The 15,904-nt window shown below is 38.8% G+C and overlaps 2 protein-coding genes across 2 annotated transcripts in view; both read right to left on the minus strand.

Annotated features, from left to right (window-relative positions):
- Positions 1-153: 153 nt before the first annotated feature.
- Positions 154-10,787, minus strand: Mk (mevalonate kinase). The gene is made up of 6 exons (XM_028172566.2): positions 10,647-10,787; positions 8,845-9,388; positions 5,719-5,948; positions 4,869-4,934; positions 4,011-4,138; positions 154-2,495 (listed from the first exon to the last, which is right to left on the minus strand). The coding sequence occupies exons 1-6, from the start codon at positions 10,785-10,787 to the stop codon at positions 2,363-2,365; spliced, it is 1,242 nt and encodes a 413-aa protein (XP_028028367.2). The 3' UTR covers positions 154-2,362.
- A 79-nt stretch (positions 10,788-10,866) lies between these two features.
- LOC114241668 (bolA-like protein 2) overlaps positions 10,867-15,904 on the minus strand; it is a 59,846-nt gene continuing 54,808 nt past the window's right edge. Inside the window, exon 3 of the mRNA XM_028172578.2 lies at positions 10,867-10,990. Coding sequence (XP_028028379.1) covers positions 10,900-10,990 — 91 coding nt within the window. The 3' untranslated portion in view covers positions 10,867-10,899. The remainder of the gene's footprint in view (positions 10,991-15,904) is intronic.

Raw genomic sequence — 15,904 nt, forward strand, 5'->3', positions numbered from 1 at the left:
TAATTTTTTTCTCGACTGAAATGGTTCAATGAACTCCAGAGACATGAGCAGCAGCACAGATACTAAAACACAGTGGGTATATCTCTGCTTTCTAATTAAAACAATATCAAGGATTTTTATTAAAAACAATAAATAAAAAACAAACAAAAAAAATTACTAATTAAGGAAATGATATATTTTTCAGTACAAAATTTAGACAAAATTTAAGTATTTCTAAAAGACAAAAGAAAAACACCTTTGCCGAATCGTTTAACATATTTTTGATTTAATCTAGCTACAACACTCTCTAAAAATAATATTCATAATTCTATTCAACGCGGGAATGTATTTTGTACTCAAACGATGACTGACTTCAGTAGTGACATGTCAAAATTGACAGCTGTCAATTCCTGTCATAGCCCAATGAATTTCGATCATGAGTTCTGATCTGTTTTATTTTCTGTCGATACTGAAATCTGACAACGATTGGTACGGTGTTTCTAAAAAAAAAATAACCATCTCCAAGTCATGCAAATTTTAAAATAAAAAAAATTTTACTAAATAATATTAATTTCGTGCGTAAACAAACGTTCAAAAACGAAATAAATAAATTAAAATGAAATGCATATTAATATTTAAGACATAATTTTACCGTCATACGTACGTTTTTTTTTTAACACAACAATTATTTATTAATAATAGTTTTCATTAGCCACCGACCCTGTCACACATACGCTTTAAATACAAAATAAATTAACTAATTCGAGTGGCATCGATTCCTATATCATTGACAGTTCAAGATTAAAAAGACACATACGAACATCGTACATTAAATACGCATTTTTTATTTAATTTAAAGCACTATTAAAACATTAAAAGCAATAAAGCTATGACCAATGTGATAATACCCATAGCTCTATATTTAAACAAAAACAATTCTCAAGCTGTCAATGTCAAAAGAATAAACGTCACAAAAAATTTGACAGTTGGACTAAATCATTTCACCCTCATCTCGTTATATAGCACAGGCATTGATATACAAACATACCACACAAGTATTTACTAAGACGGTAATTCGGTTTATACGAGATATCGGTCAATGGGCACTATGTTCATTTAGAAGACACAATTCTTAAATTCCCAAAAATAAAATAACATTTCTGTATTCAGTTAGGTATTTGGTCCATATCTCGAATAAATTAGGACCAAAAAAAATTAACCGAAGACATAATTATTCTTTATTTAGATTCATTTGTGGGTCATCCAAACACTGGCTATATTTCACGTCTCTGTTATTAATTTTATACGGGATTTTTGTAAATTTTCACCGTGACATATTTATTATCTAAAACGTTACGTTTTTGTTAAGGGCGTAAACTCATTTTTGATGAAAATATAATTGAGAGGGTGCTAAAGCTCCATCTTGATCCTAATACTGCCACGAGACAGCTGATGCGATCCGATCTCAACGGTGGGACATACAGTATATAATAAAATTGATAATTGTACAGTGTGCTTCAAAAGTGGATGACGACATTCAACATTTAGTATCTATGACTTCGGAAACTTTGGAAACCACTGACTATTAAGTGGGCCACTCTTGTTTACTTACACCTGATATCAGTTAATACAGTTTTTTATAAGGTTCAGTATGTATTTTTTTACAGTACTAGCCAAGGAACACATGAAAATGTAGTGTTCTAAATATAAAAAACTCAGATTGCCAATTCCAAAAAAAATTATTACAATTCTAATACTAAATTTTCCTATATACTTTCATTGGAAATAATATCTTAAAACAACAACATACCTAGATCGAATTTACCGTAAGCAAAAACTTATGAACTCATTACGGTATCAACTGGGACCCAAAACCTTGTAAACCAAACAACTTTGGCCTCTCCCACAAATGTCCTGATATAAATAAAAAAAATCACAATACACTGGGATTTACATTCGTCTGAAAGAAATCTTTTAATAGTGTTAAGTAAATAGTATTCGAATACCGATAAAAGAATAATCGATTGATCGATATTCACTTCACTAGTAGTACATCACCGATGCTTTCTAAGTCACAATTCGAATAATATCGATTATCATACGATTACAATAAATTGTTTTAACAATGATAATTTGTTAGCGTCAGACTTTAACCATTAAGTTTAGAGATATTATACTCTAACTTCTTATTAAATAAAGGAAGGCAGGCGAGTGAGATATTTTTACATCTTACTATCGGTAATATCTCAAAAAAAGACCTCAATAAACTCATCTACCATCTCAACTGTCACTGTCACCGCATGACAGTGAGTTGACACTTGTTTATTTCTTTTCACAAACGGTCCGTGCGCTATGAGACCCGTTGTCTCTTGTTTGTCTTTGGTCACATCTCTATGGAGACGCCCGGTCCACCGAGCCTCGTCTCCGTGACCCGGAAACCGTTCTGCAGCAGCTGGCCGGACAGCGAGTCTATCGCCGAACGAGGAGTCGATGGTGGAATTAAGATCATGGCGTATCTGAAAAAGAAGAGAGCAGTCATTAAATTTCTTAAAAAAAAATATGTTAGTGATGTTGACTTGGGAGTTATTAATCGATACAACGGGCTCTCGGTCAGCGTATACTTAATAAATTTTTTTAATATCTGTGACATCAAGGATGATATGCTGATATATTAAGTGATGGGACTATAGCAGGGTTCAGTAGTAGTTTTATTTTTCCAATTGGAAAGGCAAAGGTATCATACCATACAGCCTAATATTTTATATATTTTTTAATATGAAACATGGCATGAAATGAAATGAAATGAGATGATATGGGATGAAATATAATGCCAGTAAAATAGTGGTCATTTACTGAGATTTTTTCAGTGGACTTTTTGGAGGATCCCGAGAAGTTACGTTAAGCGGCTTTGTTTCATTTTCCCACATTTGAATATATAACGGGGTTCAATAAATTGGTAGATTTTTTTTTTCTAATTACAAACGTGCAAAAGAACTTCTTTCACGATGAAGAAATAACACCACGTGTCCTGCGTTTCAGAAGGGATTTCTGGTGGCCTGGAAGCCTGTCCAGAACGAGAGGTTGGTTTGTTAACAGCTGATGAAGAGTCTATGAAGAGTCAGCTGATGAAGACCTATAAATTCGAGAGAAGCTTGGCGGGCTGATACTGGGGATGGACTTAGGTTCATAAGGATGGATCTGGGGCGTGGACGGATGGGGACGAATGGGGATGGACGCTAGATGCTCTAGACTCTGGGCTTTAATCAGCAGCCGTCACGAAAAGGCTCGCGTCACTGTTGCGAACTAACGTGCTGACATTGAATTTTTTTTATTGCCTTTATAGGAAGACCTTATGGTGAGTGGTTACCGTCGCCCGTGGACTTCAGCAATGCCAAGAGCAGAGCCAAGCTGCTGCCTACAAAATTAAAATTCGAAGTGTGGAGCCAACGTTACACAATACAGTTGAGATGTCGACCTCATGACCCGAGGTAGATGACGGAGTTCACATTCAATCTATGGATTCCGGTAGGTCTATACCATGAGCGTTATGAGCTAGTTCACGCATAATACGCATTAAACATTATTGAGATTTCTATGCCACGTCCCAAGGTGAGTTTCCATGCATTTATACAATAGGTATTTAGTTAGTTAGATATAATAACTATACTTGAGACCTTAGAACTTATATCTCAAGGTGGGTGGCGCATTTACGTCGTAGATGTCTATGGGCTCAAGTAACCACTTAGCACCAGGTGGGCTGTGAGCTCGTCCACCCATCCAGGCATTTTTTTTGCCTAAGCTGATAGCCTTGCGGAACCTTAACTAGTAGGTGAGCTCACGGGGCTCAAACCTGACGACGTTGCTAACACTAATCCTAGCAAGAGCAGTGCTTCGCAGAATCTACCACCGGATCGGAAACGCGACTCACTGTAATGTACTCGTCGAGCCCTTCGTCGCAAGCGACGGGTTCGACGAGGACGATGACCGATCTCAAGGTGAGTTTCTATGCATTAGTACAATAGAATACTGACCCTCCACCTCCGGCTCCGGTGAGCTTGCAAGCGAGCCCCTTGCTCTTGGCCGCCGCTCGGATCACCTCGAGCGAGGGATGAGACACGCCCAGAGCCGACAGCAGACAGTGGTTCATGTCCCAAAGCTCCTGAAATATACATTTTTTACTGGTGATAGGACGTCTTGTGGGTCCGCACGGGTAGGTACCAACACCCTGCCTATTTCTGCCGTGAAGCAGTAATGCGTTCCGGTTTGAAGGGCGGGGTAGCCGTTGTAATTACACTGAGACCTTAGAACTCCACGAAGCTAGGTGGCAGCATTTACATTGTAGATGTTTATGGGCTCCAGTACCCATTTAACACCATGTGGGCCGTGAACTCGTCCACGCATCGAAGCAAAAATTTTTTTTTTATTAACTATTTATAACATTGTCGGGGATTACGGCGGCTTTGTAACTCGACCTTTTAGTCAATCTGTTTTTGTTTTACACTCTCTCTATACTAATCTACAATTTTCAGAGAATTTTATAAGAATTATGAATTCTCAATTTTTTCTTTGATTTTTTTAGTCTTTGCCTTTCCTACTATAATATTTTCATAGAATTTTATAGTTATGAATTTTCATTTCTTTGGTTTAAATGTTGGACTTTAAGGATAGCAAAGCTACTGCAAGAAATGCTAAATGCACAAGCAATTACATAGTTCCCTCACGGTTGAATAAATAACCAACACAAACCAAACCGTAGGCAGCGGATTGCCTACACCCCTGGCATTGCTCCAGTCCATGGGCGACGGCAACCACTTACCAACAGGTGGGCCGCATGCTCGTCCGCCTACAAGGGCAATAAAAAAAAACTAGAGATAATAATTGAAACTTACTGATAAATGTTGATAGTCCGCCTCCGTATCGGGGTCACACTTGCCGCTGGAAAGTTTCTCTAAAACCTGTAACAAAAAACAGTCAAAATGACACTTTACTCATCAGAGAGTTTCATCACACTTAACACATATTAAGAATTGATGTGGCTTAATCTGCAATCCTTACGAAATCCAAAAACGAAAGATGATATGAGATGAAACATAATCTCGGTAAAATGGTGATTATTTACTGATACTTTTTAAGTTGACTTTTTTTTAATTTTATTGCCTAGATGTGTGGACGAGCTCACAGCCAACCTGGTGTTAAGCGGTTACTGGAACCCATAGACATCTACAAAGTAAATGCGCCACACACTTTGAGATATAAGCTCTAAGGTCTCAGTATAGTTACAACGGCTGCCCCGCCCTTCAAGCCGAAACGCATTACTGCTTTACGGCAGAAATAGGCGGGGCGGTGGTACCTACCCGTGCGGACTCACAAGAGGTCCTACCACCAATAATTACGCAAATTATAATTTTGCGGGTTTGATTTTTATTACACGATGTTATTCCTTCACCATGAAAGTCAATCGTGAACAGTTTTTGAGTACGTAATTCATTAGAAAAATTGGTACCCGCCTGGGATTCGAACACAGGTGCACCGATCAACTCGAATGCACCGGACGTCTTATCTCTTAGGCCACGACGACTTCATATCTCAAGGTGGGTGGCGCATTTACGTTGTAGATGTCTATGGGCTCCAGTAACCACTTAACACCAGGTGGGCTGTGAGCTAGTACACCTATCTAAGCAATAAAAAAAATTGTAGTAGTTTAGTTATATACCCTGAAATTTAACAATGATGTATTACCTGAGTGGCAGTGTGCGCAACGTGTTCACAGGCCTCCATGATGTGGTCCACCGCAGCCGTGTTCCTTTGTCTTAGGGCCGCCACACGGACGACCAGGGTCCTCGTTTCTCTGGACACCCGCGAATCGACCAGCAACACGCGCAGCTCCATCCTTATGTCGAGATGACGTGGTTTAGCGCCCTTTTTGAACGATACCAAGTTCCCGAATGTGCAGGTCGCGTTGTCTATGCCTATAATTGCCAAGTTACGAGATGTATTAAAGTCATTTATTCAATGGCTTAAGCGGTAATATTAAGGTCTATAAACCAATGGTATTCATCATTATGAAGCTAGATTGCTAATTACAAAGCACACTTAAAAATATCTTCAGGATACTTCAGTGGTGGTAAGCCGTCGTGTTAGTCCGCACGGGTAGATACCACCACCCTGCCTATTTCTGCCGTGAAGCAGCAATGCGTTTCGGTTTGAAGGGTGGTGCAGCCGTTGTAACTATACTGAAACCTTAGAACTCATATCTCAAGGTGGGTGGCGCATTTACGTCGTAGATGTCTATGGGCTCCGGTAACCAATTTACACCAGGTGGACCGTGAGCTCGTCCACCCGACAATGCAATAATAAAAAAGAAAATGATGACGAGAGAATTATATCGTGTATTGACAGGTCTGTGAACATATTCATTTTAGTACCCCCATTTTGTCGATATAGCAAGGCACCAATAATTGTGCATCGCTCAGAAATTAGGGCTCAGGGCTAAGCTAACTAAGCAATTTATGATATGACACTGTTTTTTTTATACCCAAAACCTTTACTTCAAAAGATTAAAAGCTCTGACGCGCGCTAATTACGCGTTCTGTTTGATGAAGGCTTTAGTTTGTAGGTATACGACGAAAGGAAGATCTTCCACCGAGCGGGTGATATTTGCTCGGTAGACCGACGGTCCAATGTTGTTGTTCGGAACTTGTAATATACCTATATATGCGCTTTATCTTGAAAATGTCGTAAGCGAGATTCAGGCATCTGTCTAATATCTTGCGTTGTATGATGGCTACCGCCACAGAAACCAAACAACTAATGCCCAATGATCAGAAATACATGCTCTAAGAATAATAATATCCATTATAATATCCATCATAGTCCTAACTCTTGGTATTAACACGAACAAGTCTATTACCGAAGTGACGATCAATTTACGAGATGATTAGAGACTAGTTCAATACGATCAGATTTCCTTTTCAAGGATAAGAATAATGTAAGTTGTATTTGTATAGATTTAATAGAAAATTATATGGAGGTAGCTTCCTTTATTCTGCAAGCAAGGTCAATTTGGTCTTTTAATCTTTTTGATCTGGCATTGGGGGTCATTAATCAAAATTGATTAATTTTTATTATAATCTATACTAATATAGCTACAGTGGTTTTTACGGATGTTCCGTTATAACTACTGAACCATGCATCCGATTGACTTGAAACTTGGTATCCATGTAGAGAATACATGTACTTAATGGATAGGCTAATATTTAAATGAGTGTTGGATTCCCAAATAATAATGACAATAAATAATAATGTTAATTTTAAATGCCCAGCGAAGCGGACGAGTACGGCTAGTCGAATAATAAATACGCAATGGGCGTTCCTTATATGCATCCTTAGCCTAATAGGTAAGACGCCTTGTCTCAAAGAAGAGGCTACTGTAAAGCCTTTACTCTCAATTGTTACCTCGTTTACCAGATTTGTCCCTATTCTAACTCTAGTCTCTATTCCCTCCAATCTACGGTACAAGTTCCGAACAATAATATTAGAATCGTCGGTCTATCGAGAGATTACACCCGCTCGGTGGAATATCTTTCCTTTGTCGTATATTCCCCAAAGTTGTCTAACACAATCCCGGACGATACGCATATCTGATCGCTGTGATAGTTCCGCGCGTAAGTCGTATTTTTTGGTTGTTTCGATATACGATATCACAAACTACACTAGTCGTCGACTACACTAGACTTTTGTGGTCGTCGTGGCCTAACGGATAAGACGTCCGGTGCATTCGTGTTGAAGCGATGCACCGGTGTTCGAATCCCGCAGGCGGGTACCAATTTTTCTAATGAAATACGTACTCAACAAATGTTCACGATTGACTTCCACGGTGAAGGAATAACATCGTGTAATAAAAATGAAACCCGCAAAATTATAATTTGCGTAATTACTGGTGGTAGGACCTCTTGTGAGTCCGCACGGGTAGGTACCACCGCCCCGCCTATTTCTGCCGTGAAGCAGTAATGCGTTTCGGTTTGAAGGGTGGGGCTGCCGTTGTGACTATACTGAGACCTTAGAACTATATCTCAAGGTGTGTGGCGCATTTACGTTGTAGATGTCTATGGGCTCCAGTAGCCACTTAACATCAGGTGGGCTGTGAGCTCGTCCACATAAGCAATAAAAAAAAAAAAGTCTGTTTTAGGATAAACATAATACGCGAAAGCGAATTCACGAAACTTTCACATTTTATCGTAAGCCGAGTTTCTAATGCTCTATAGAATTATATCGAGACGTCCCCGTCAGCGTCAGTTCCGAGGTCGTTCATATTAAGGCATTGACTTTCTAATTGATGACATTTTAAATGGAAGCGATCCGGCAATGACCCCTGATGGGAACGTCATCCGGAGACCTTGACATCGTTACATTGAACTGATCATTGTGATTATGTTTAATATACAAACATCGAGCGTGTACGCTTCAAATAATTTCGAACTAGCAACGTTTTAATAAAATCGAAATGAAAATCTCAGTTTTTTTATTATTATTATTGCCTAGATGTGTGGACGAGCTCACAGCCCACCTGATATTAAGTGGTCACTGGAACCCATAGACATCTACAACGTAAATGCGCCACCCACCTTGACATATAAGTTCTAAGATCTCAGTATAGTTACAACGGCTGCCCTACCCTTCAAACCGAAACGCATTACTGGTTCACGGCAGAAATAGGCAAGGCGGTGGTACCTACCCGCGCGGACTCACAAGAGGTCCTACCACTAGTAAAATGAAATGAAATGAAAATCTCAGATATTAGTTAACTTGGCAAATCGGTGTGACAGTGCCAGAGCTAACGCCAAAAAAGACCATAATGTTACATACCTGAAGGAGTTCCGTGCATTATCTTCTCACAATTGAAAGCCCATTCGGATATAATCTCCTTTTCGGTATCCGTAAAATCTTGGCTGCTCTGATCGTAGTATGCATCGAAATTCCCCGAAGAACTCTTCAATTTCAACAGCTGTATCAATGCTCCTGCTAGACAGACGGCAAAAGACGCCGAACTGCCAGTACCCGCGCCAATGGTGAGCTCAGATCCCATCGAAATATCCATAGACTTTACCGGTAGATATGTGCTACCGAAAATCCCGGAAAACACGTATAGGAAACTACGCAAGGAATTTTTTTGATTATTGGGCAACGAGTCGAAGTTAGGCTTGATCAAATGCAGGTATTCCTCCACCCTTCGCAAGTGATAGTCATGGTCGATTTTGTGGGGTAATCTCCAAGAGAATTTGCCGGTTATCCCTGGTGCCAGTTTAGGATGGAACAGACTTTTGACTGTCGGCTCCAATGGAATGGTCTCCTGTAGATCCACGCACGGCAGATGTATGTGGACTGCTGGTTCGTGTGGAGTGTTTACTTCCTGCGAAATTTCCAGAAACATGAATAACGGAATGATGAGATACGCAATCTTAGACTATGACCAAACTAAAATTTTGCATCAGCCATTGATGAAGAAAAATTCCAACGTATTCATGACCAAGTCTTTATGTCACAAGTGATTAAATAACAACAAGGTGAAATTGATGAGCATTTGTGAACTCGACTGCAGTCTGATGGCCACCACATGCATTTAATATTCATTACCTATCCATTGTATTAAACGATCGTATTGACACCAATTGACTTATTTTTGTTCATTTCAACAATTCAAGACCTTCACAGCCATCCCAACACCTTACGTCCTTCCTATATCTATGGGTGCTTTTGGGCGAAATCTATTCGTAAACGGCCGCCTGGATATATCACTATCGCGACATTAGATTCACATAATCATTAATTAAAGAACTTTATAACTAATTTTCAAATCAATTCAAATAGGTTCAATTCGTATTCACGGTAGGCAACGGCTTGGCTCTGCCCCTGGCGTTGCTGAAGTCCATGGGCCACGGTAACCACTCACCATCAGGCGGGCAATATGGTTTTCTGTCTACGAGGACATAAAAAAAAGTTTCCAGTGGTTCAAACATATCAGAACTGTCAGTTAAAAGAGAAGAATGACCTATTAGATTAGACGGCTTTTTGGGATCAAAAAACATATTCCGAATTAATCTTGTAAATACTGATTTATCCACCAACAGAAATGCTACCTTTAAAACAAATCCACAATTGTACTTATGGTAGGTAAGTCCTGATAAGTAAGTTATCTTGCTTATTCCTGCCACGAAGTAGCCATTCGTTCCTGTTTGAAAAGGTAGCGACAGCCAATCTACATTACAATTGCGACTTCGACCTTGTGTCTTAAGTTATATGGCGCCATTCACCTTGTGACGTCTACGAACTCCGGTAACCACAAAGCACCATATCGCACCTTTAAAATTATAGAGACTCATTTTGAAATATTTGGATTTCGTCTTTAATTCAAAAATGGAACTAGAACGACCCTTTTCAGCGACTTTTAGTAATCAAATGACCAGAAGTAGCTTATAACAAAACTATCCATCGGTCTCTTTCACTCCGTCCCCTTCCTCTACGTTTTTTCGGTTTGAGAACTTTAATCGATGTTTTCCAAAAAACCCCTTTTTCTAGTTGGGTCTTTATAATTCTATAGGTGCAATTATGAATCCAAATTTTTTTCACACATCTATAAAATAAAAAAAGAAAGACTTCATGAAAAATACCTTTATCACTATGGAGCTCCTTAGGCCGAGGCTGACAGCGATCGCAGTTTTCCCGTACACGACCGAATGCTCTCCATGCAAAATGACTTTCCCCGGCGCGGAAACGCTCACGGTAAACAAATTATCGACAGCCGTCAACATTGTCCTTTTAATGTAATAAGCACACGCGAAATTGACTAGATCTTAAGCAAGGTATAACGAACAATAAAAAACTAATAGATTTCGACTACTGCATTGTATTAAATAGTATACATTATTGTGTCTTCCACTGATCAACAGTTAAGGTTTTCTGGGTGAATGCGTGGATTGTCTTCAGTTCCTCTTGAAGCAATGTGTTCACCAATCTGCGAAAGGATGGTTTTAAATGCTTTAGCCCTCATAATATGGTCTTTATTGTGTAAATCTGGTCTTGCGATTGCATCGGTTATTTTAAATAACAAAGATCCATTGTACTCTTATCGTTTTAGATCTGTTTTATTCTTAAAAGTGTTTATTTTCGCGACGTATGTACGCGTTTGACATTTTCACCCCAATTAGAATATTGGATCTCTTTTGTTGATCGATATTTTGAAAAAAAAAAAAAACAAGAAACACAATTGTGTGGCAAGAGGAAAAAACAGTTTAAGATTGACGCAAATGATCTTTGAAAAATGATTATATTTTCATTGAAATAGTCTTATTGTTTGGTGAATAACGTGTGGCGCTGGAAAAAAATTTAGATAAGACACATATTACGCACTTATAGTCCAATAAAAACAAATAGATATAAGAATTATTGAGATACGATATATTACAGAACTATTTGAGTACATATCACTGGTGGTAGGACCTCTTGGGAGTCCGCACGGGTAGATACCACCACCCCGCCTATTTCCGCCGTGAAGCAGTAATGCGTTTCGGTTCGAAGGGTGGGGTAGCCGTTGTAACTATACTGAGATCTTAGAACTTATATCTCGAGGTGGGTGGCGCATTTACGTTTGTAGATGTCTATGGGCTCCAGAAACCACTTAACACCAGGTGGCCTGTGAGCTCGTTCATCCATCGAAGCAATAAAAAAAAAATGTCTTTAAAACACAACTGCCTTTCAATATGTACATACGTACATATGTACGTCGTGTCACTCGTGAATGTCACGTAGTCAAAATTTAATATATGTTCAATTTTTTATTATTATTATGAAAAATATCTTTTTCTAACTAAAACTCTTTTGTTATCAAAACAAATAAAAAAAACAATTATGTACTTTTTTATGATAATCAGTTTTCTGTATAGAACAATAATACAAAATCAAATATCGTTATTACTGATGTTAGTTACATTGTATTTTTTCTAGCGCAAACAGCCGATACTACTACATGTGTTTTTTTTTCAAGGATTTTATGACTTGGTAACTAAGACCTTTAAGTCATGTCAATTTATATTCTTATTTTTATGAAAAATGATAATATGGAGTGAAATGGAATTAAATGAAGATGATTAATTTGAGATATTAATCAACTGGGATGAAATATAATCTTAGTAAAATGGTGGTCAGTTACTAAGTAAAACTTCACTCCTCGCGTTCCCGCCAAAAAGTCCTACATATTATGTTTTGAAATCGGTGGGGGTAGTTTATTAGCGATTCCATTGCCGGCTGAATACACTAGCAATGGGTCGCTTTGGAAAAATATGCAATATTTACGTCTGTTCGTCTTTTATTCTCTTTGTGTTCATTTATTTGTTTACATTTTCATTTTAACTATAAACGATACGTAGCGTCGATAGTAAGTTTATTCGCAACGATTGGAACAATGCCAATGTTATTAAACAGTTTTATTTATAAAATATTCGTGAGGATTAATTACGTGCTGTAACATACAGAACAGATGTTACGACAGATATGACTGTTTTAAGACGATATCTGTTTAAATAATTCGCGAAAATGAGAGAGAGAGTGTGCGTGTAAGAAATTACAGATATTTTCAGCTCAACAGATTTTAAATAATTAGGGTTTTTGTTTTTGAAACGTCTGATTTAGTGTCAGTATACGTGTTTAATTATTTAAGACTGCCAGCTCTTTTATCTCTTGTGTTTTTCTATGCTAATTAAAGTATTCTGTCAATGAGTCTGAGTGAGTCTCGAGTGAAAAACTCAACATTTGTAAACGCACACGTAACGTGTATAAACACGCCATAAAACCTTCAAACTCATGTTGCATCATCAAAGCCAATATCAATCGGGGTTTAAATCAAATACAAAAAAAAAACTTAGTTCTAATTTGATCCATAAATTATTAAATTCGTAATTTCAATATGAAAACAAATATAGCTAAGCTAAACTGAGATGATGTTTTGACGTATGGCAACATTTTGTGTTCCATTAATTCTTTTCATTAATCAGGTCTCAAGTTGAAAATATTTTACAGTATAAATGACAGATGAATGAATCGTATTTGGATAAAGATATTGTTGAACATGCGTTCTCAATTATTTTTAATCGCAAATCCAATTGTTATTAAGTTTAGTGAGGCAATATGGTTATTAACAAAATTGATTGACAAAATTTGATGAAACTGAATGAATCGGAAAAAAAAAGCTAATGTAAATAATCAGATGAAGGAGCAAAATGGCTTCAAGCTGGGCAAGGGCAAGGGCCAAGGCAAGCAAGGGTTTGACTGCTCTCTCGTGCTCTCTCTTGTCGTGGCCGCTGGAAACTACATACCCGATCCTGTAGACCGAATGGTAAACAGTCGACGTCGTCCGAAACACGTCATTATGGATCCTCCTGATCCATTAACGGTGCTTTTAGGTACCACAAGCACTGGTCACCGTCCTCGTCGAAACCGTCGCTTACGACGAAGGGCTCGATGGGCGAATTAACGCATAGACACAGTCCACTGAATTCTCGCCGGATCTTCTCAGTTGGTCGCGTTTCCGATCCGGTGGTAGATTCTGCGAAGCACTGCCCTTGCTAGGTCCAGTGTTAGCGGCACTCCGGTTTGAGCCCCGTGAGCTCACCTACTAGTTAAGGTTACGCTGAAATAGCCTCTCAAGGCTATCAGCTTAGCTAGGGGAAAAAAAGGCTTTTCCGTCGCTCGTTAGTCTCGTTCATTTAACCGGAGACCTATCACAGCCGGTCTGTGTACGCGTGAAGACCGAGAACGAGAACTAGTTGGAGCCCTGCTTGAATGTGAATTTGACGCGCCTAACCAGCGCGGGTCGTGACCGATTTTATCGGTTCACAGTCCGCGTCAAATGAACCATGAACGCGTCAACGACAGCGAGAGCCGACCCGGAATAGCTCACGCTGTGATCACCACGTGAAGTATTTCCGACAGGTCATTACAATTTACGATTCATGAATCTTTAAATGCGCGTCTCGTCGCACGATTTTTAGGCAATCTCTTATTAATGTCTGTGCAAAGTCTTCGAATAAGTCAATCGACACTCGAAGACCGAAATTGGTCTGAATTTTGCTCTTGAAAACTGGCATATTATTTATATTACTGGTGGTAGAACCTCTGGTGAGTCCGCGCGGGTAGGTACCACCACCCTGCCTATTTCTGCCGTGAAGCAGTAATGCGTTTTGGTTTGAAGGTTGGGACAGCCGTTGTAACTATACTAAGATCTTAGAACTTGTATCTCAAGGTAGGTGGCGCATTTACGTTGGAGATGTATATGGGCTCCAGTAACCGCTTAACACCAGGTTGGCTGTGAGATCGTCCACCCATCTAAGCAATAAATAAAATAAAAAGTTTCAGCCCATTCCAGTCTATTTTTCTTGGGAATACCAGTTAGTTTTGGTTTTTTTTTATTACAACGCATCCTTTGAGTTTTCAAGTTGTATTAGCAGATATGATTGCTGTGGACAATCAAACGAATGATTCTATCTATAGTGTAGTTTAATTAGATCATGTCTCGTCTCTGTCTCGCGTATCCCAGCATATCAGTTCGTCAGTGGCTTCAGTAGGAGTCAGTCGTCGGCTTGATATCGTACAGTCCTAGAATAGGCCATCGATACCGGCTTTTATAGTATTGCAATTGCAATGTATTGTATCACTAAAGTAGGTTCATGTTAATTCCAATCACGTCTGAGGTCCCATCAGCGAACGCGGCACGCTAGAGCTGTTAGCTTTTAAAATAGCTCAGGTAATACGTCATACGTTCAAGGCTAGTTTGCTCATGATGTTTGATTATACATTAACATTATTTGTATTCAAAATGGTTAAGTAGATAGAAACAGAGAGAGCTGTTGCTTCTTTTAAGCCTTTTTAGTGCTGAGGTTATTGTCACATATTTTGCAGAAACCGCCAAAGGAGTTTTGAAAAAAAAAGCGGTATATAAAACTTTAATTAAAAAAATGATAATACAAAAATCAATGCTAAATTCACAGCAAAATAATATGAACTGGTGGTAGGACCTCTTGTCAGTCCGCGCGGATAGGTACCACCGCCCCGCCTATTTCTGCCGTGAAGCAGTAATGCGTTTCGGTTTGAAGGGTGGGGCAGCCGTTGTAACTATACTTGAGACCTTAGAACTTATATCTCAAGGTCGGTGGCGCATTTACGTTGTAGATGTCTATGGGCTCCAGTAACCACTTAACACCAGGTGGGCTGTGAGATCGTCCACCCATCTAAGCAATAAAGAAAATGGTTATTTATAAACTTAAAAAACGTTATGCGTGCGTGTGCTAAGACACGTCCGTACAGGTCGATACCTAATACTTATAATCGAACTGCGTAACAGTCGCTATTCAGACGCTCCGCACTTTATACGCATTAATAGAGAGTCGATCTATCGACGGTTCGCGCTCAAAGGGTTACATAATTAATAACTCTTTAGATTCTTGGGGCGGACGAATTGATCGATTAATGGCGTGATCTGTGTGATTGTGAAAACTGTCTTTTAAAATCACCTGCATGTTATAAGTGTTTTTACGGTTTAATCTTGCGTTTTTTATTGTCATTATATCAAAGAGTGAAAGAAAGGCTATTAGTTTAAGCGACATTTCGCTTAATAAGCGACATTTATCTTTGTAACTAGCGACCCGCCCTCGCTTCGCTTCGGAAACTGTAATTTATTATTGATTTCTCCACTATTTAATGGATATTATTATACATATAAACCTTCCTCTTCAATCACTCTATCTATTAAAAAAAACCGCATCAAAATCAGTTGCGTAGTTTTAAAGATTTAAGCATACATAGGGACATACAGATATAGGGACAGAGAAAGCGACTTTGTTTTATACTATGTAGTGATTACCAGTGCGTTTTATTT

This window comes from Bombyx mandarina, chromosome 16 (genome assembly GCF_030267445.1).
Source record: "Bombyx mandarina strain Sakado chromosome 16, ASM3026744v2".
Classification (NCBI taxonomy): domain Eukaryota; kingdom Metazoa; phylum Arthropoda; class Insecta; order Lepidoptera; family Bombycidae; genus Bombyx; species Bombyx mandarina.